The sequence below is a fragment of the Hyla sarda genome, chromosome 6 (genome assembly GCF_029499605.1).
Source record: "Hyla sarda isolate aHylSar1 chromosome 6, aHylSar1.hap1, whole genome shotgun sequence".
Taxonomy (NCBI): Eukaryota; Metazoa; Chordata; class Amphibia; order Anura; family Hylidae; genus Hyla; species Hyla sarda.
Window position 1 is genome coordinate 234,592,571 of NC_079194.1, and position 21,584 is coordinate 234,614,154.

Sequence of the window (21,584 nt, forward strand, 5' to 3'; positions counted from 1 at the left end):
TCCAGCAATAACTGTGGTGAGTACAGTGCACAAGCCTAAGACAAATAAGGTGGCTTTATCTTGGAACATTAAAAAAAAAAACAGAAAAAAACAAAAAACAATGAGCTGCATTCTCATATGTCACCTATAGAGGGACACCTGACAAGAAACCAGTGCCTCTAGGTGCCACATCTCGAAAGCTGCAGCCATAAATTGAGCTCTCCCTTGCTGTCCAGGCTCTGCATTCTTGGGTATGTATACAAAAGCATCTCTAGGGCTGGGGGTGCATGGGTCTACTTGATGGGTGCCACGTGTGGTGCCTAGAACATACATAACATTGAAAGCTGAAACCTACTGTGTGCATGAGATACAGTTTAGGTTAAAATATAGAGCAATAGACACATTTAGGACCATAAAGAGAAATACAGTTTAACATCTGATTATGTATTTTAAGAAAACAATACAAGATAAATTGTGTTTGAAAATAATTATGTTTTCTATTTTGGGTACATTGGTAATTGAATTATTTTTATTTTATTTCATGTAAGTTTTATTAATGAATCTTCCAGTCAAATGTACAGTTCCCATTGCCAGCACAGCCAGGGAGGGGATAAGTTGTCATGCATCACAGTATTCCTTTTAGTAGAACCCATGAAATCATGAGATGTAATGTAAGGTTTCTTTCATTTGTTTGATTTATTTTATCATTCTATTTCTTTATATCCAATGATATCCACTAGAGATGAGCAAATTTGGCATGGTCCGAATTTATTTGTGGTGAATCACTATTAAAAATGGCTATTTCTGGCCGACAGAGTGCCTCAATAGGGGTGTAGAACACTTTGCCTTGCCGTAACACGCATAGGGAGTGTGCTGTGTTAGTGAAATAATACTGTTATTCAGTATGACATGCAGATTAGAGGCGTCACTATTTGAATCAATGTTGCAGAGTGGCACAATGACAAAGCCTGGAGCTGCCATCTTAGATGCCCTGGAGCCTGGACCACACTAAATGGAGTTTAACCCCTTAAGGACCAGGCCCATTTTGGCCTTAAGGACCAGACCAATTTTATTTTTGCATTTTCGTTTTTTCCTCCTCGCCTTCTAAAAATCATAACTGTCTTATATTTCCATCCACAGACCCATATGAGGGCTTGTTTTTTGCGTCACCAATTTTACTTTGTAATTACATCACATATTGTACCATAAAATGTATGGCGCAACCAAACAAATATCATTTATGTGGGAAAATTGAAAAGAAAACCGCAATTTAGCAAATTTTGGAAGGTTTTGTTTTCACGCTGTACACTTTCCGGTAAAAATGACATGTTTTCTTTATTCTGTGGGTCAATACAATTAAAATGATACCCATTTTATATGCTTTTCTATAATTGTACCGCTTAAAAAAAACTCAAACCATTTTTAACAAAATTAGTATGTTTGAAATTGCCCTATTTTTACCACCTATAACTTTCTCATTTTTCTGTATATGGGGCGATATGAGGGCTCATTTTTTGTGCCATGATCTGTTGTTTTTATCAGTACCACTTTTGCTTAGGTTTTACTTTTTAATAATTTTTTATTATATATATATTTTTTTTTGAATAAAATGTGACAAACAAGCAGCAATTTTGGACTTTTTTTTTTATTTTTTTTACGTTTACGCCATTCACCGTACGGGATTAACAGTATATTTTAATAGTTCAGACTTTTATGCACGCGGCAAATATGTGTATTAATATTTTTTTGGGGGGGTAAAATGGGTAAAACGAACGTTTTACTTTTTATTGGAGGAGGGGATTTTTCACATTTTTTTACTTTTTTATTTTAAATTTATTTTCTTTTTTTTTTTTTTACACTTTTTATGTCCCCATAGGGGACTATTAATAGCAATCAGTTGATTGCTAATACTGTTCAGTGCTATGTATAGGACACAGCACTGATCAGTATTATCAGTCATCTTCTGCTCTGGTCTGCTCGATCTCAGACGAGAGCAGAAGACCCCGGGAGACGGCCGGAGCCAGGTGAGGGGACCTCCGGCCGCCATACTGGATGATCATCCATTCAAAGTACCGCACTGCCGCAGATGCCGTAATCTGTATTGATCACAGCATCTGAGGAGTTAATGGCGGACATCCACGCGATCGCGGATGTACACCATTACCGGTGGGTCCCTGGCTGCTGATATCAGCCGGGACCTGCCGGGCATCGCGATCATGTTGGTGCTCGCGATCATGTCGGCGCGTAAATGTATGTCATGGTGCGCTAAGTACCACGTCACCATGACGTACATTTACGTCCATTGTCGTTAAGGGGTTAATGAAGCGGCAATATTCGGATTCATTGCGAAGCAAATTTTTCCTGAAATTTGTAACAAATTCGGATTCATCAGATTCTTTTCGCTCATCTCTACTATCCACTCCTATCTTATTATTTTTAATGTACTCAACTAATAAATCATAAATTAAAAAATTTTAGGCCTCAGTCAATTGTTTTTTTTTTTTTTTCATTAACAATTTTTTTTCATATTCCTTTAGGGCCGGATAGTAGAAATATCAAACACAAGTTCAGATTCCAGAAAAGAAGGCAATAAAGAATTCCAACATGCCAAGATCTGCGATTCCTCTCTCAATGTAAGTTTATGTAATTTTACTAAAAATGCTGAGCCATGAACTTCTCTCTCTGATTTGTTTATTGACTGTACAGACTGATTACTTTGCTATTACAAAATAATTGCTCAGAATAATCTATGACTTTAGTTGGTCTTAAAGCTTCATACCCATCGGATTCTCCTGTATCCTGTACATAGTATAAAACCTGTTCATCGTTTCAGGAAGCTGCCTCAACCTAATATATACGTTTATATCCTGAAACCATCAGCACTGGATTCTTGTTGTACAGGGGGCGAGCAGTACTATGTACAAATCACTTTATTGTAATCTGTCCTTTTTCTCCCACTGGAAATCACAATATCGTACACACATTAAAGGGGTTATCTGAGCTTTAAAAATTAATGGCCTATCCTCAGGGTAGGTTATTAATATTAGGTCTAACTCCCGACCCCCCACTGATCAGCTGTTTGAAGAGGCCATTACACTTGCGTAAACATGGCAGCTTTTTAATGTTCATGCTGCTTGCAAGTTCATTTGTACTATTTGGAATTAATGTTACAGTTCGTATCTAAGAAGATTTCCAGGAGGAATCACAGGGGTTTAATAGAAGATGGAATTCTAAAAAGGGGCAATGGGATACATGTATATACTGAAGACAGGAAATCTGACAGGTCATCTGAGTGTTTCACCATTCTTCCCAAAAAAAAAAGGATCTGCTATGTAGGTAGTTTTCTCCCTAATTCAGTGTTGATAGGGCCTTAAAACATAACAGAGGATTCCTGATATACAATTTTTACCTTAATTTGGACAATTGTGGTAAAACACAATTTTTTTTTTTGCCATGATGGAAAAATCACAAAAAAAATTGCTAAAACACAGCAAAAAAAAAAGCAATTTGTAAACGCAGCCTCAGCCATTAAGATAGCAGGTAGACCTGGGAGTGGCGGGATCTAAAAGCTGATAGGACAGGATGTGGTATGTGATGATGTTATTCTGTAGTTCATCGAAAGTCAGAACCCAGGACTGACATTCTGTTATGATACATACAACACTATAATAAAACACATAGATGCAGCTGCAATGGAATAAAACAAATAATGCTGTATGACTAGAGATGGTAAGTGAGCATGATATGGGCAACAAATACCCTTAAGTTCTTCTTTAAGGTCTTTTAAGGGTCAACTTGAAACAAAGAGGGTGTCCAGCTCCAATAAAAAGTAGTAGATTAAAACTTCACATTTAATAGGTCTGAATTAAAAATGAAAAAAAAAAATATATAATAATACACGAAAAGAAAAAGTGAACCTATCAATAGCTCTTAATCATGGCCTTTAAGGGTCAATTTGTGAGAAAACTACCTCCAGTAGGAGGCACTGCATATCAAGTTCCTTTCCTTTCAGAAAACACTATAGTACATTTTTCCCCATGCAGTATGGCATGGTTTGTACAGTAATACTTCATTCACCAGTTTTGTAGCTTCCATAAGGAGATTTGTCATATATTCGCGAATATTCACATATTCGTTATAATCTCGTTTTATTTTCGCATATGCGAACATTCGCGAATGCGAAAATAAAAATATGTGAATATTAGCATATACAAAATTAGCATATGCTAATTTTCGCATATGCGAAGTTTCGCACGCCAGTCTCACACAGTAGTATTAGAGCCTTCTTTACACCACACAAGCTGGAAGCAGAGAGGGATGATCACTGTGATGTGTACTGTGAAAAAAAAAAAAAAAAAAAACGAATATTCGTAATTACGAATGTATAGCGCTATATTCGCGAATATTCGCGAATTCGCGAATATGCGATATTCGCAAATAAAATTCGAATTGCGAATATTCGTGAGCAACACTACTGCCAACCTAATGTGGAGAACTATACTGCACCTAATGTGGGGAACTATATGGCACCTAATGTGGGGGAACTATACTGCACCTAATGTGGGGGAACTATACTGCACCTAATGTGGGGAACTATACTGCACCTAATGTGGGGGAACTATACTGCACCTAATGTGGGGAACTATACTAAACCTAATGTGGGGGAACTATACTGCACCTAATGTGGGGGAACTATACTGCATCTGATTAAGAGGAGCAGGGGACTGGTGAAGGGGTATATGGGACTGATTAAGGGGGCAGGGGACTTATAAGATATAAAAATATTTGTCACAAATATTTTTTTCCTCTTTGTGTACATTTATGGGGAGTGGGGGGGAGTCGCCACAAGGTTAGCTCGCAAAGGGCGCCTGAACACCTAAGGCCGGCCCTGGACGCGGTGATCAAAGTTGCGATCAAAGTTATTTATAAATGTGCTAGTAAAAACAATAGTCATAATTTAAATGTACATTAGATGAATTAGCATTTTAGGTTTAAAACTGCCATAAAAAAAAAAAAAATGTTAAAAGCTTATTTAAATTCAAAAAACCTATTTGTGAAAATACCCATATGAATTTTTTTAGATTATTATTATTATTATCATTATTATTATTGTTATTATTAGAAATAGAATCGTGGATCAATACTTTTTATCTGATAATATTGTGGGTGATATTTGCATTCTCTTCCTGTATAGTTTAAATGAGTCCCTTTAGAACCAGCAAGGATTTTCCAGCATTCCCAATCACTTTTTTCTTTCAAGATCATTTCATTACATAAGAGTTTGCTATAACCCAGATAATGTGACAGGCTAATACTAAATCTCCAGAAAGGACAAACACAACAAATGGCTTTATCTACTGGGAAAGCATCTGATAAATAGACAAACAGCAGATAAGATAGGGCTACTAAAAGTCAAGAAAAATGTATTAACTACAACAAAAAGAACATCAACATATTAAAAACAAACAAGAAGTAAGTCATAGTGACCCCAACGAGATTATGTAGCAGTCAGTCTGTTCAAACTAAGTCCAAATTGTTTGACCTTTCCTGAAATCCACCAGGAACACAACATAAACTGGAGATAAATCTGTGTGACCTTTTCAGACATCAAAGCTTACAGTTCTTCATTGTTCTGCCCCTTGTAAGGTTTGTAAAGAACTGTAAAATGCCAGAGATAGATATGAAGATTGAATTCTAAGTAATTGATCTGAACTCTCATCGCTTGTTTTCTTCATTTCCAGTAGACCATAAAATAATTCTAGGTCCACCCTAATAAACTGACATTATAGTAAATGGGTAATCAGCTGAATATAATATTTTGCTTTTGATACTCATATAGCTGTGAAGGAAATGTGTAAGGAAATTTAATTAATCTAGTACTTGTAGTCGACCTAGAAGGGTTACTTAGTGACCCTGGTCCACAATAATGATGCTTTGCCTATAGCACCGGTCTCCTCATATGGAGCAGATAAAGCATTTGGGTGACCTTAAGGCTCTAGGTTGAAACTATAACCTTTGCACTCCTAAAGGTGGGCATTCCCTTTCGATAGCTACCAGGCAAAAATCCATTCAAAAGACAGTTATATCTTCTACAGCCCCCCCCCATCTACCTAAACATTTAGCATGGCCAAATGTTAATGTGTTACCTATGAGGAGGGGTGACTGCAGGCAAACAGCTCTTGTTGTGGCTTATCTCTCACAAAACAATAATGTCAGACAGGAGAAATCCATCATGCCCAATCCTTCTCTCCACCAACATCATTTGTTAGTGGAGAGGTTGGAGGCTGCCACATACTTTATACAGGAGGCTGAGCCCATTAACCTAAGTGACCACACTGTGGGGTGACAAAGGAAGTATCCTCCATTTTTGATGTCATGATTACCATTAATAAAAGCATTTCAGGAGTTCAAGCTATGGCCTGGGGGGTTGGAGGACTGTTATCACTGTATGATTGCAGTGCAGTAAATGTATGCCACGACTTGAACCAGAACTAACTGGTTTATTCTAGTTTTAGCCCTTTGGGAAGGAAGGGTGTGACTTGGGGACTCCTCACTTTTGAACATTCTAGTGGCTTCTAGGGCAGAAACCTATTGGAAAGAAGGTCATGTAACCCAATCCTTATACAATTTTGCATACTTCAACCAGTGGTGGCAGTGCAAAAAGTTAAACCTTGCATGACTTAAATGTGTACTATGCTGGAAAACATTTTTTTAACCCCTTAAGGACACAGGTTTTTCTGTTTTTGCACTTTTGTGTTTTCCTCCTCACCTTTTAAAAATCATAACTCTTTCAAGTTTGCACCTAATTATCCATATGATGGCTTATTTTTTGCACCAACAATTCTACTTTGCATTCACATTAGTCATTTTACCCAGAAATCTATGGAGAAATGGAAAAAAAATCCTTGTGCGACGAAATTGAAGAAAAAATGCAATGTTGTAAATTTTGGGGGCTTCCGTTTCTACGCAGTGCATTGTTCGGTAAAAATTACACCTTACCTTTATTCATTAGGAACATACGATTAAAATGATATCCTACTTATATAGGTTTGATTTTGTCGCACTTCTGGAAAAAATTTTAACTACATGCAGGAAAATGTATATGTTTAAAATTGTCATATTCTGACCCCTATAACTTTTTGATTTTACCGTTTATGGGGTGATATGAGGGCAAATTTTTTGTGCCGTGATCTGAAGTTTTTAGCGGTATAATTTTTTATATTGATCAGACTTTTTGATCGCTTTTTCTTCATTTTTACATGATATAAAAAATGACCAAAAATACATTATTTTGGACTTTGGAATTTTTTTGTGCGTGCGCCATTGACCATGCGGTTTAATTAATGATATATTTTCATATTTCAGACATTTACGCATGTGGCATTTATGTTTATTTTTATTTACATGTTTTTTGTATGGGAAAAGGGGGGTGATTTAGATTTTTATCAGGGAAAGGATTAAATCACATTTATTAACTTTTTTTTAACACTTTTTCTTTGCAGTGTTATAGCTCCCATAGGGGCCTATAACATTGCACACACTGATCGTTTACACTGATCACTGTAAAGCCATAGCTTTGCATTGATTAGTGTTATCTGTGGTCGATTGTTCAAGCCTGCATCTCAGGCTTGGACCAGTCAATCGCCGATCAGAGGCGTCGGAAGAAGTCAAGAGGACCTCCGCTCGCGTCCTAGCTGACCGGGACACCGCATTTTCACTGCAGTGGTCCTGATCAGCCCCACTGAGCAGCCAGGAAGCTTTTACTTTCATTTTAGATGCAGCGTTCAACTTTGAACGCAGTGTCTAAAGGGTTAATAGCATGCGGCACTGCAATTGCTGCTGCGCGCTATTAGCCCCGGGTCCTGGCTTCAGTTACATGGCGGTACCGACCCGATATGACACGGGGTTACCGCATGAACCTGCGTTAAATATACATCCTTGGTCGTTAAAGGGATAAATCAACCGTTGCCAGAAAGTTAAACAGATTTGTGTTACGCCGAGCGCTCCGGGTCCCCGCTCCTCCCCGGAGCGCTCGCTTCACTCCCTCCGCTGCAGCGCTCCGGTCACGTCCTCTGACCCGGGGCGCTGCGATCCTGCTGCCAGCCGGGATGCGATTCGCGATGCGGGTAGCGCCCGCTCGCGATGCGCACCCCGGCTCCCCTACCTGACTCGCTCCCCGTCTGTTCTGTCCCGGCGCGCGCGGCCCCGCTCCCTAGGGCGCGCGCGCGCCGGGTCTCTGCGATTTAAAGGGCCACTGCGCCGCTGATTGGCGCAGTGGTTCCAATTAGGGTTTTCACCTGTGCACTTCCCTATATTACCTCACTTCCCTTGCACTCCCTTGCCGGATCTTGTTGCCTTAGTGCCAGTGAAAGCGTTCCTTGTGTGTTCCTTGCCTGTGTTTCCAGACCTTCTGCCGTTGCCCCTGACTACGATCCTTGCTGCCTGCCCCGACCTTCTGCTACGTCCGACCTTGCTTCTGCCTACTCCCTTGTACCGCGCCTATCTTCAGCAGCCAGAGAGGTGAGCCGTTGCTAGTGGATACGACCTGGTCACTACCGCCGCAGCAAGACCATCCCGCTTTGCGGCGGGCTCTGGTGAAAACCAGTAGTGGCTTAGAACCGGTCCACTAGCACGGTCCACGCCAATCCCTCTCTGGCACAGAGGGTCCACTACCTGCCAGCCGGCATCGTGACAGTAGATCCGGCCATGGATCCCGCTGAAGTTCCTCTGCCAGTTGTCACTGACCTCACCACGGTGGTCGCCCAGCAGTCACAACAGATAGCGCAACAAGGCCAACAGCTGTCTCAACTGACCGTTATGCTACAACAGTTGCTACCACAGCTTCAGCAGTCATCTCCTCCGCCAGCTCCTGCACCTCCTCCGCAGCGAGTGGCCGCTCCTGGGATACGCTTATCCTTGCCGGATAAATTTGATGGGGACTCTAAGTTTTGCCGTGGCTTTCTTTCCCAATGTTCCCTGCATCTGGAGATGATGTCGGACCTGTTTCCCACTGAAAGGTCTAAGGTGGCTTTCGTAGTCAGTCTTCTGTCCGGAAAAGCCCTGTCATGGGCCACACCGCTCTGGGACCGCAATGACCCCGTCACTGCCTCTGTACACTCCTTCTTCTCGGAAATCCGAAGTGTCTTTGAGGAACCTGCCCGAGCCTCTTCTGCTGAGACTGCCCTGTTGAACCTGGTCCAGGGTAATTCTTCCGTTGGCGAGTATGCCGTACAATTCCGTACACTTGCTTCAGAATTGTCCTGGAATAATGAGGCCCTCTGCGCGACCTTCAAAAAAGGCCTATCCAGCAACATTAAAGATGTTCTGGCCGCACGAGAAATTCCTGCTAATCTACATGAACTTATTCACCTAGCCACTCGCATTGACATGCGTTTTTCTGAAAGGCGTCAGGAACTCCGCCAAGATATGGACTCTGTTCGCACGAGGCGTTTCGTCTCCTCGGCTCCTCTCTCCTCTGGTCCCCTGCAATCTGTTCCTGTGCCTCCCGCCGTGGAGGCTATGCAGGTCGACCGGTCTCGCCTGACACCTCAAGAGAGGACACGACGCCGTATGGAGAACCTCTGCCTGTACTGTGCTAGTACCGAACACTTCCTGAGGGATTGTCCTATCCGTCCTCCCCGCCTGGAAAGACGTACGCTGACTCCGCACAAAGGTGAGACAGTCCTTGATGTCTACTCTGCTTCTCCACGTCTTACTGTGCCTGTGCGGATGTCTGCCTCTGCCTTCTCCTTCTCTACAGTGGCCTTCTTGGACTCTGGATCTGCAGGAAATTTTATTTTGGCCTCTCTCGTCAACAGGTTCAACATCCCAGTGACCAGTCTCGCCAGACCCCTCTACATCAATTGTGTAAATAATGAAAGATTGGACTGTACCATACGTTTCCGCACGGAGCCCCTTCTTATGAGCATCGGATCTCATCATGAGAGGATTGAACTTTTGGTCCTCCCCAATTGCACCTCGGAGATTCTCCTTGGACTTCCCTGGCTTCAACTTCATTCCCCAACCCTGGATTGGTCCACTGGGGAGATCAAGAGTTGGGGGTCCTCTTGTTCCAAGAACTGTCTAAAACCGGTTCCCAGTAACCCTTGCCGTAACTCTGTGGTTCCTCCAGTAACCGGTCTCCCTAAGGCCTATATGGACTTCGCGGATGTTTTCTGCAAAAAAACAAGCTGAGACTCTACCTCCTCACAGGCCTTATGATTGCCCTATCGACCTCCTCCCGGGTACTACTCCACCCCGGGGCAGAATTTATCCTCTCTCTGCCCCAGAGACTCTTGCCATGTCCGAATACGTCCAGGAGAATCTAAAAAAGGGCTTTATCCGTAAATCCTCCTCTCCTGCCGGAGCCGGATTTTTCTTTGTGTCCAAAAAAGATGGCTCCCTACGTCCTTGCATTGACTACCGCGGTCTTAATAAAATCACGGTTAAGAACCGCTACCCCTTACCCCTCATCTCTGAACTCTTTGATCGCCTCCAAGGTGCCCACATCTTCACTAAATTGGACTTAAGAGGCGCCTATAACCTCATCCGCATCAGAGAGGGGGACGAGTGGAAAACGGCATTTAACACCAGAGATGGACACTTTGAGTATCTGGTCATGCCCTTTGGACTGTGCAATGCCCCTGCCGTCTTCCAAGACTTTGTCAATGAAATTTTTCGTGATCTGTTATACTCCTGTGTTGTGGTATATCTGGACGATATCCTAATTTTTTCTGCCAATCTAGAAGAACACCGCCAGCATGTCCGTATGGTTCTTCAGAGACTTCGTGACAACCAACTCTATGCCAAAATTGAGAAATGTCTGTTTGAATGCCAATCTCTTCCTTTTCTAGGATATTTGGTCTCTGGCCAGGGACTACAGATGGATCCAGACAAACTCTCTGCCGTCTTAAATTGGCCACGCCCCTCCGGACTCCGTGCTATCCAACGCTTTTTGGGGTTCGCCAATTATTACAGGCAATTTATTCCACATTTTTCTACCATTGTGGCTCCTATCGTGGCTTTAACCAAGAAAAATGCTGATCCCAAGTCCTGGCCTCCTCAAGCAGAAGACTCCTTTAAACGACTCAAGTCTGCCTTTTCTTCGGCTCCCGTGCTCTCCAGACCTGACCCTTCCAAACCCTTCCTATTGGAGGTTGATGCCTCCTCAGTAGGAGCTGGAGCTGTTCTTCTACAAAAAAATCCTTCCGGGCATGCTGTCACTTGTGGTTTTTTCTCTAGGACCTTCTCTCCAGCGGAGAGGAACTACTCCATCGGGGATCGAGAGCTTCTAGCCATTAAATTAGCACTTGAGGAATGGAGGCATCTGCTGGAGGGATCAAGATTTCCTGTTATTATCTACACCGACCACAAGAACCTCTCCTACCTCCAGTCGGCCCAACGGCTGAATCCTCGCCAGGCCCGGTGGTCTCTGTTCTTTGCCCGATTTAATTTTGAGATTCACTTTCGTCCTGCCGATAAGAACATTAGGGCCGATGCTCTCTCTCGTTCCTCGGATGCCTCAGAAGTTGATCTCCCTCCGCAACACATCATTCCACCTGACTGCCTGATCTCCACTTCTCCTGCCTCCATCAGGCAGACTCCTCCAGGAAAGACCTTTGTTTCTCCACGCCAACGCCTCGGAATCCTCAAATGGGGTCACTCCTCCCATCTCGCAGGTCATGCGGGCATCAAGAAATCTGTGCAACTCATCTCCCGCTTCTATTGGTGGCCGACTCTGGAGACGGATGTTGGGGACTTTGTGCGAGCCTGCACTATCTGTGCCCGGGATAAGACTCCTCGCCAGAAGCCCGCTGGTTTTCTTCATCCTCTGCCTGTCCCCGAACAGCCTTGGTCTCTGATTGGTATGGATTTTATTACTGATTTACCCCCTTCCCGTGGCAACACCGTTATTTGGGTGGTCGTTGATCGATTCTCCAAAATGGCACATTTCATCCCTCTTCCTGGTCTTCCTTCTGCGCCTCAGTTGGCTAAACAATTTTTTGTACACATTTTTCGTCTTCACGGGTTGCCTACGCAGATTGTCTCGGATAGAGGGGTCCAATTCGTGTCTAAATTCTGGAGGGCTCTCTGTAAACAACTCAAGATTAAATTAAATTTTTCCTCTGCATATCATCCCCAGTCCAATGGACAAGTAGAAAGAATTAACCAGATCCTGGGTGATTATTTGCGACATTTTGTTTCCTCCCGCCAGGATGACTGGGCAGATCTCCTTCCATGGGCCGAATTTTCGTATAACTTCAGGGTCTCTGAATCTTCCTCCAAATCCCCATTTTTCGTGGTGTACGGCCGTCACCCTCTTCCCCCCCTCCCTACCCCCTTGCCCTCTGGTCTGCCCGCTGTGGATGAAATTTCTCGTGACCTTTCCATTATATGGAGAGAGACCCAAAATTCTCTCTTACAGGCTTCTTCACGCATGAAGAGGTTCGCGGATAAGAAAAGAAGAGCTCCCCCCGTTTTTTCCCCTGGAGACAAGGTATGGCTCTCCGCTAAATATGTCCGCTTCCGTGTCCCTAGCTACAAGTTGGGACCACGCTATCTTGGTCCTTTCAAAATTTTGTGTCAAATTAATCCTGTCTCTTATAAACTTCTTCTTCCTCCTTCTCTTCGTATCCCTAATGCCTTTCACGTCTCTCTTCTCAAACCACTCATCCTCAACCGTTTTTCTCCCAAATCTGTTCCTCCCACTCCTGTTTCCGGCTCCTCGGACGTCTTCTCGGTCAAGGAAATTTTGGCTGCCAAAAAGGTCAGAGGGAAAAATTTTTTTTTAGTAGACTGGGAGGGTTGTGGTCCTGAAGAGAGATCCTGGGAACCTGAGGACAACATCCTTGACAAAAGTCTGCTCCTCAGGTTCTCAGGCTCCAAGAAGAGGGGGAGACCCAAGGGGGGGGGTACTGTTACGCCGAGCGCTCCGGGTCCCCGCTCCTCCCCGGAGCGCTCGCTTCACTCCCTCCGCTGCAGCGCTCCGGTCACGTCCTCTGACCCGGGGCGCTGCGATCCTGCTGCCAGCCGGGATGCGATTCGCGATGCGGGTAGCGCCCGCTCGCGATGCGCACCCCGGCTCCCCTACCTGACTCGCTCCCCGTCTGTTCTGTCCCGGCGCGCGCGGCCCCGCTCCCTAGGGCGCGCGCGCGCCGGGTCTCTGCGATTTAAAGGGCCACTGCGCCGCTGATTGGCGCAGTGGTTCCAATTAGGGTTTTCACCTGTGCACTTCCCTATATTACCTCACTTCCCTTGCACTCCCTTGCCGGATCTTGTTGCCTTAGTGCCAGTGAAAGCGTTCCTTGTGTGTTCCTTGCCTGTGTTTCCAGACCTTCTGCCGTTGCCCCTGACTACGATCCTTGCTGCCTGCCCCGACCTTCTGCTACGTCCGACCTTGCTTCTGCCTACTCCCTTGTACCGCGCCTATCTTCAGCAGCCAGAGAGGTGAGCCGTTGCTAGTGGATACGACCTGGTCACTACCGCCGCAGCAAGACCATCCCGCTTTGCGGCGGGCTCTGGTGAAAACCAGTAGTGGCTTAGAACCGGTCCACTAGCACGGTCCACGCCAATCCCTCTCTGGCACAGAGGGTCCACTACCTGCCAGCCGGCATCGTGACAATTTGTAAATTACTTCTATTTAAAAATCTTAATCCTTCCAGTACTTATCAGCTGCTGCATAATACAGATAAAGTTATTTTCTTTTTGAATTTCCTTTCTGTCTTACCACGGTACTCTGACCCTGTTAGGAACTGTCCAGAGTACAAGCAAATCCCCATAGCAAACCTCTACTGCTCTGGACATTTCCTAAAATGGACAGATGTGTCAGCAGAGAGGACTGTGGTCAGACATAAAGGAAATTCAAAAAGAAAATAACTTCCACAGTAGTATACAGCAGCTGATAAGTACCAGATGGATTAATATTTTTAAATAGAAGTAATTTGCAAATCTGTTTAACTTTCTGGCACCAGTTGATTTAAATTTTTTTTTTTTCCAGTGGAGTACCATTTTAACCCCTTAAGGACGCAGGGCGTACCTGTACGCCCTGAGTCCTTTCCCTTTCTATAATGTGGGGCCACGACATGTTCCAGCGTCATAGCGGGTCGGGCCCAGAACCTAGCAATGGCTGGGACTCAACTCAGGTGAGCAACATTCTTGTCCTTTCCTGCAGTTATTTCTCTATGATCCACAATTCTTGCTTCATTACGGCAAAGTTATTTCTATAAGGACACTACCTTTAACAAGTCCATTATAATGAATCTCCTCGGTTTTGGCTAATTGTTACATTGTTATTACTGCATGTTCCAAATTGTTTTAAAATCAAACATGGAACATTTTTTTTTAAATGGAAGTGTTTATTTTTATAATGAATGTGCAAGTGTGCAAAGGAAGTAGAAGACTAAAGGGCACAAGGAGTTATGTATTAAGTGCAGCAAACTGCAAGTCTGTTATGTAATTTCTTCCCGGACACATCAATTTAGTTTCCATTTCCTACTGTTAGTGTCTGCCTGTGCCTTGCGTAGGCTCAGTGCTCCTAACATTATAGCAGCGTAAAAGAAACCTGCTCATTTTGAAGAGTTTGAAAAAGTTAAAGGTCAGAATCATAAAACAGCGAGTATTAAAATATTCATTCGAGTATGAACTGATTTTATATTCTCTTTTATTTAGTTGGTTAGAGCATTTCAACTTCAAATGAAAAATTGTTTGTTCTCTGAGGATCTCAACGTATACTGTAAATAATAATGGGGGTTGTTGACTGTCTGTCTTCAAGGTTCCACCACGATAGCTTGCTTTTATTCAGGAGTTTTAAATCTCATTCACATGGCAGTATAATGACTCAATAGAGGTTAAAGCCAAACAGCACCTAAAGAAATCTATAGACCAAAGGAAAAGACGAGCAAAGCTGGTGCCCAAGGTAATAATCCTTACTGCCCTTAGTCCCTGAAGTTCAGCATAACAGTTGTCAAATTGTTTATCATTTTCACACCAATGCATAATTTCTCATCCATCTAAGAAAGCAGCCATTGCTATAACCGTTTAAGGCAGAACATTGTTTTTAGAGACAATAAAATGATTTTTAAAAAATGCAAGATACAAGAAAAAAATATATTTTTTCAGTCCCTACCCTTTAAAGGAGAACTGTCATGTAAAAAAAATGTATTCCCTATGCAAAAGATAGGGCATAAGTTTAATATTGATGGATTCTGACCACTGGGACCCACCACAATCTCCTGCATGAGACCCGGGATCTCCCCTGGAACGAAGCATGTCAGCCTCCACAAGAAGCGGCGGCTGACATTCCTCCTTCATGTATCTCCATGGGAGAGCCGTTGATACAGCCTTCGACATGCTCTGTACCCGGGGAAAGCTGTGCTGAAGATTGGGGAGATGATTTTCCGACTGCTTCTAAAACTTATCCCCTATGCTTTAGATAGGGAATACATTTTTCTACATGATACTTCTCCTTTAATAGTATACAAGTAAAACAATCAATCTCATAGTGGACTTGCCTTTAGTTATGCATGGTTATTTTTTCTTAAACTCATGCAGAACCTAGGAGTATCCCAACACTGGTGAAATAACAGGTTTTTTTTTTTAGTTTATTATAAAGGTAGTTTTTTCATTTTCTTTTTACTTTAAGATGAGATGTAAGGTATAGTAGGACTCCAAATTGTCCCACAGTGATTGTTGGTGCTCAGGAATGATGCTGTAAATTAAATTCATTGGGGGAGATTTATCAAAACCCGTGGAGAGGCAAAGTTGCCCAGTTGCCCATAACAACCAATCAGATCGCTTCTTTAACTTTTCAGAGGCCTTGTTAAGAATGTAAGAAGCAAGTTGATTGGTTGCTATGGGCAACTGGGCAACTTTGCCTCTGCACAGGTTTTGATAAATCTCCCCCATTGAGTTTCCATTGCAATGGCAGAAATGCAAGGACATGAGATAATAGGTAATCTGTTTTAGACAATATACATATATATATATATATATATATATATATATATATATATATATATATATTACTACATTCATAATCTCCCAAATCATAATCTACCAAGAAGAGAGATTTTGGATAAAGAGCAGTGGGGGATGAGAAGAAGTATTCCCGGAACCTCCACATGTCATATACATCATCTTCAAACATTATTAAAAGTAAAATAGAACTTGTTTCTGAATGTAAAGCTTTCCTCCTATTGCAAGAAGGCCTCCAGAAAAGTTTTTAATTTTGGCAGTAGTGCCCTAAGGAAAGAACCCTGCCCACAGACAAAATTCATGGTATAGAGGACATTGTTATTTTCAAATACAAAATGCAGGTGTATTTCTGTGAAGATGTTGTACATTTTACACCAACGTATTTTCATCTTTAAGAGACAGAACCTGTCCCCTTCCTGAATGAACTTAGGTTTGTATTGATTCTGCAAAACAGTATGCAGCCCTATTCTTCCCCTAATATCCCACTATAAATCAATTGGGTCCTTCTGCCTGTGTTCACTATGTAACATATTCTGAACTGTATAGCGAGATCCATTCATGAAAGAAATCATATTGGAACCGTCGACATAGCCATTGCATAGATATTTTTTCCCATTTTCTGTTTTATTCTTTTTATTGAATTTTTTCCCCCGGAAGTTAAATAGAGAAAATGACTTATAGCATTTAGTACAGCATAGTTTACTGGAAGAACCCTCCCCATTTTCAGTTTCATAGTGATTTAAGACTTTGGACCCTTGGGACCACAAATGTATTTCTGCACAGACTAACTCCAACAGATACTGGTTAGACAAATATGTATGTGTTTAGCCTTTTTGACTTCCAAATACTTATGTTAAGAAGCTCCTTGCCTCTCTCTTTCGAAGCTCAGGTACATGCCAACATTTCTCGCTCTGTGCAATGAACGATTGTCCAGCCTCTCCATAATGAAAACCCATGACAACATCTGCCAATAATACAAGACCAGGCAAATATTGTGCAAATTGACTATAGATTCATATATCATATATCACTGTCTTCACGGCTTCTATCTTTGAAAACAGTTTACGTGCAAGTGACAAAATGAAAAATAACAAGTGTTTGTAAGGTACAAGCTTCATATTGTATGGATGAACCTCAGGGATATTAAAGCACTTGTTCCAAGTCCCAGATTCCTGATATGTAACATAGTTGATCCTTTCTGAACCTCATAAGGTTACAGTGTATTGAACAGAAATAGGAGTTTCAGTGTATTTTATACTAACATTATGCATTAAAAAAATGAAAGATCTATAGAAAATTCTTCAAATAAGAAAAGCTTCTGCAATGTGCATGATAAATAATTACCGGTACCTTAGATGGATATTCTCATCTCAACTAACTCAAATAAAATCTGCTTCCTTCTCCTGAAATTTCTACTTATTTCCTCCCATTGTTGACAGCTCATTGTCTAGGTTACAGACCACCACTCAGCGGTAGAAGAGAGGTGGACGGGCTGGCCTACGCCTGACCTATATACATATGTGCAGTATATAAACACATACCAGCTCGACTCCCACCCCACCCCCATTTTTTATAGTGAAGTGGTTGTCTGTAACCTAGGGACTGAGCTATCAACAAGGGGAGGAAAGGAACAGGGATATTGAGAGAAGGAGGTACATTTTCTAAAAACTAAAATTTCTAATGAACATAAATATTTAAACCCCTTACTATGAGGCTTTAAGTTTAGCTTTGGGGACTCACACTTTTCTTGTTAATCTCTGAGATGATTCAGCACCTTGATCGGAGTCACTTGTGGTAAATCAAGATTATTGGACTTGATTGGTAAAGACACACCCATGCCTATATAAAATCTCACAGCTGACAATGCATATCAGAGCATAAAACAATCTCTGAGGGGGAAACAGCTGCCTGAAGAGCTCAGAGAAAGAATTGGGTGGTGGCACAGATCTGAGGAAAGGTAGAAAAAAAGTTATGTTACACTAACATTTTCCGAGAGAACAGTGGCCTCCACAATTCTTAAGTTGGGGAGATTTAAAGCTGGCTGCACAACCAAACTAATTTAATCAGAAGAAAAGGACATTAGTAAGAAAAGTGAATCCAATGGTCACTCTAGCTCTAAAGATCCCCTGTGCAGGTGGGAACAAATTTACAGAAGGTCAATCATCACTTTAGCACTAATCTGGGCTTTACAGTGGAGTGGCAAGAAAGAAGCCTTTCCTCAGTAATAGGCAGATGAAAGCCCACCTGTAGTTTGCAAAAAGCATCTACGGGTCTCTCAGTTTGTAAGAAACAAGATTGCTGGCCTTATGAAATCAAAGTTGAACTTTTTTGCCTCATTACTAAGCATTATGTCTGGAAGAAAGACCAGGTATTGCTCTTCATCTGCCCAATGCCATCCCTGAAGTATGGTTGGTGTTGGTAGCATCATGCTATGGCAGGAGTTTTCAGTGGCTGAGATTGGTAGACTGGTCAAGGTTCAGGGAAAGATGAATGGAGTAAATATTTATTCTTAACTTTGCTTTGGAGAGAGGCCAAGGTCATGTTCACATAGCAGAATTTCCATGTGGAATTCCACACAGACATTTTCCTGCAGCAAAGTCCCATTGATTTCAATAGGAGTCTGCTGCACTGTGCACACAGCAGAATGTCTGAGCCAGATATTTCTGTAGCGGAAATTTTGATTCCAGGATCTTCAGAAAGAATACACTAGTCTATTCTCCCTGTGGATTCCACAAGGAAATGCATTGCCATATATGAGAAGGCACATTTTCGAGTGGTCCTAGTGCTAGCATGTTCTGCCGACACTTCCCTGTCTGAGGAATGTCCGCAGGAGCTAAGGGTTGACCTACCAACAAGACAATGACAGGAGTAGCTAAGAAGCAACTCTTTTATTGGCCCAGCCAGAGCTCTGATTTTTACCCCTAGAAATGACTTCCAAAGATGGTCAACCTGACAGAGCTCTAGATGATCTGCAGAGAAGAATTGTAATCGCTGCCAAAATTGTACTTGAATCATCATCAAATCTTCAAAAAGGAACCTAGATTTACCACTAAAGACAATAGTGTTCCAGACCATAGCAGTCCAGATTTCTTGTTTGTTACCCCAGTAAAAATGAAGGCGACAATTACTGACTGTCAATGGCAGGACACATAATGAGCACCATACCACCAAATTTCATACTACTAAGTGCTTGGAAATGGTCCATGCAGAGACAAAGAGTGTGTTTTAAAGGTGCCACCTTAATTTGAATGGTGGACAAGGAGACTGTCAATGCTACTTGTATATGTTGGCAGATCAAAATATCCTTTCTACTGGTGATCTCCCTGGGCCAGTAGGAGCCTGCACACCATGTGTTCATTTCCTCATGTAACCACTGCTGGCAACACCTCCTCACGTCTTGGTCACAATGGCAAACAACCATATCGCTTTCCTCAATCCAATGATACGTCCCCTCTCAAAGTCTGTTAACTGGGTAAAATGTCTTACTACATCATACAGGCATGTCTTCAGGCAGCGATCTCTCACCAAGAGGAACACTACCCAGAAGTAGCATCTGAGAGGCATTTTGTAAGGCATCAAGGGAAGCACTTTTGGTTTGAACTCATCAATCCATCAGTAACATAATGAAACATAAAAAACAACAGATGTAGAACATTTCTTTAGAACACCTTTAAGAGATGTGTTGTAGATTATTTTCTCCTCTGCTTCAGGTATTTTATCTCCCACTTTCAGGTCTCTACACAATCCATGTTGACCAATCTTCACTGATTGTACAAGCACCATAAATAATTATTAAAAGACCACTAAATAAATAAATACATAAAAAATATACAGAACAAACCACATTTTTGGGAAATTTTGTGTTCAGGAATTCTAAATTTTTGAACTCCCCAAAAAGAGGAAATAATAATAAAAATAATAGTGATAAATGCCAAGTGTCAGATAAAGTACAATCTTCCTCAATGATATGCATTAAATATATTACTTTATGTTTCATAAACAAACTATTCTCCAACATGTGCACAATTTATTGATAGATCTGATGTTTTGTCTGTCTTGGTCTGTGTTCATACGCAGCTATTGGATTTGGTTGTATGTGAACAGTTTTATGTTCCCAGGCCAGGGAATAGTTAATGCATCTGCCTTTTTCAGCAAATAGCTCCTAGGATGCGTCTATTTAAAGTCAGCCCAGTCTATCCTCTTGGCTGGTGATTGAGATAATTACATCCTGACTTGCTAATATGATGGACAGCCTGCTTTGGAGCTCTTGTTGAAGTATTCTTTATTTGAGCTTTTAATCTACTATCTCTGTCCTAGCATGCACTTTGTATTTTCTTTTTTGTATCCATGGTTAGGTGGCATGCTTATAGTAGATTTTAATCTGTGTTTGAATAGTTGGTTTTAGGATTTGTATATCTTTTCTGCTATATGTCTGTTCACACTGTGTTTTCTCTTGTATCCATTCTTATGAAGTTCTGTATTTTATATTTCTGTTTTCCTACTGGGACAGTTTTCTGTCTACACTTGGGAGTGTGCCACTGGCAAGTAGTCTATTTGGATTTATTATTATGGCTACTCCTTTAGTGGAGTGTCTTGTTTGTGTGTCCAGTGTGAACAGTGTCCTATGTTAGATCCCTTTTACCACACCATGGGGACTCTGTGTCTACTGGAAGTGTTTGGAGGGATTGCTATTCCTGTCTTGTGTTCAGAGTGAACAGTGTTCTATATCTATATCCTGTGTGTTTAGGCATCCCTGTTACTTGTCCATGGGGACTCAGAGGGTATTGTTATTCCTGCGTCTACTGGAGATGTTCTGAAGGGATTTCGATTATTCCTGTCTTGCGTTCAGTGTGAACTGTGTTCTATAATTTTATCCTGTTGTATCTGTTTTCTGAGTTGTAACTAGGCATCCCTGTTACCGGTCCATGGGGACTTTGTGTCTACTGGAGGTTCTGGGAGATTATGCTATATTCCTGTCTGTTCCTGGAGTCTGTTTAGACTAATCCGTTTCAGATCTTTGGAGTTCTGTTCATGACCGCCGATCTATAGTGTCCTCTATTCTTGTCCGCTGATCTATGGAGTTCTGTTCATGACCACTTATCTATAGTGTCCTCTGTTCATGAACGCCGATCTATAGTGTCCTCTGTTCATGTCTGCTGATCTATGGAGTCCTCTGTTCATGACCACTGATATAGTGTCCTCTGTACTAACTCTCTGATCTGCGCCCTCTGAACTTTTATACTGTGGAGTTCTATGTTCCTGTATGTTTCTGGTTTGTGACCAGTATGTGTTTTTAGGCCCCTGCAGTTTAGTTCAGGGAGGGACCAGCGCCCAGTTTTTGATCCACTATTTAGGGTGGATGGTCAAGTAGGCAGGGAGAGCTGTTTTAGGGTCAGTTTAGGGCTCACTCTCCCTGTCCTTTGGTCGGTCCCTGACATCTGATAACTATTGTATTATACATTAATACAGGAAAGAAGGATATAGTATTGTACTATGCATAGGGTATTACCATATATTTTACTTTGCCTGTTTTATATATTGTAAAGTTGCTTCTAGTAATTAATCTTGTTGCTTTGTAAATTTTCCTTAGGCCACCTGCAAAAAAAAAGAGCTGATTGGTTACTAAGGGTAGG

At 42.0% G+C, this 21,584-nt stretch overlaps 1 protein-coding gene across 4 annotated transcripts in view; it reads left to right on the forward strand.

The window, feature by feature from the left end:
* Nucleotides 1-21,584, forward strand: part of LOC130276813 (leucine zipper protein 2-like) — a 518,373-nt gene that overhangs the window by 460,245 nt on the left and 36,544 nt on the right. For all 4 annotated transcript variants that reach the window (XM_056526704.1, XM_056526703.1, XM_056526702.1 and 1 more), the window contains one exon: nt 2,517-2,612. In XM_056526704.1, the coding sequence (XP_056382679.1) occupies nt 2,517-2,612 (96 nt within the window). The remainder of the gene's footprint in view (nt 1-2,516; nt 2,613-21,584) is intronic.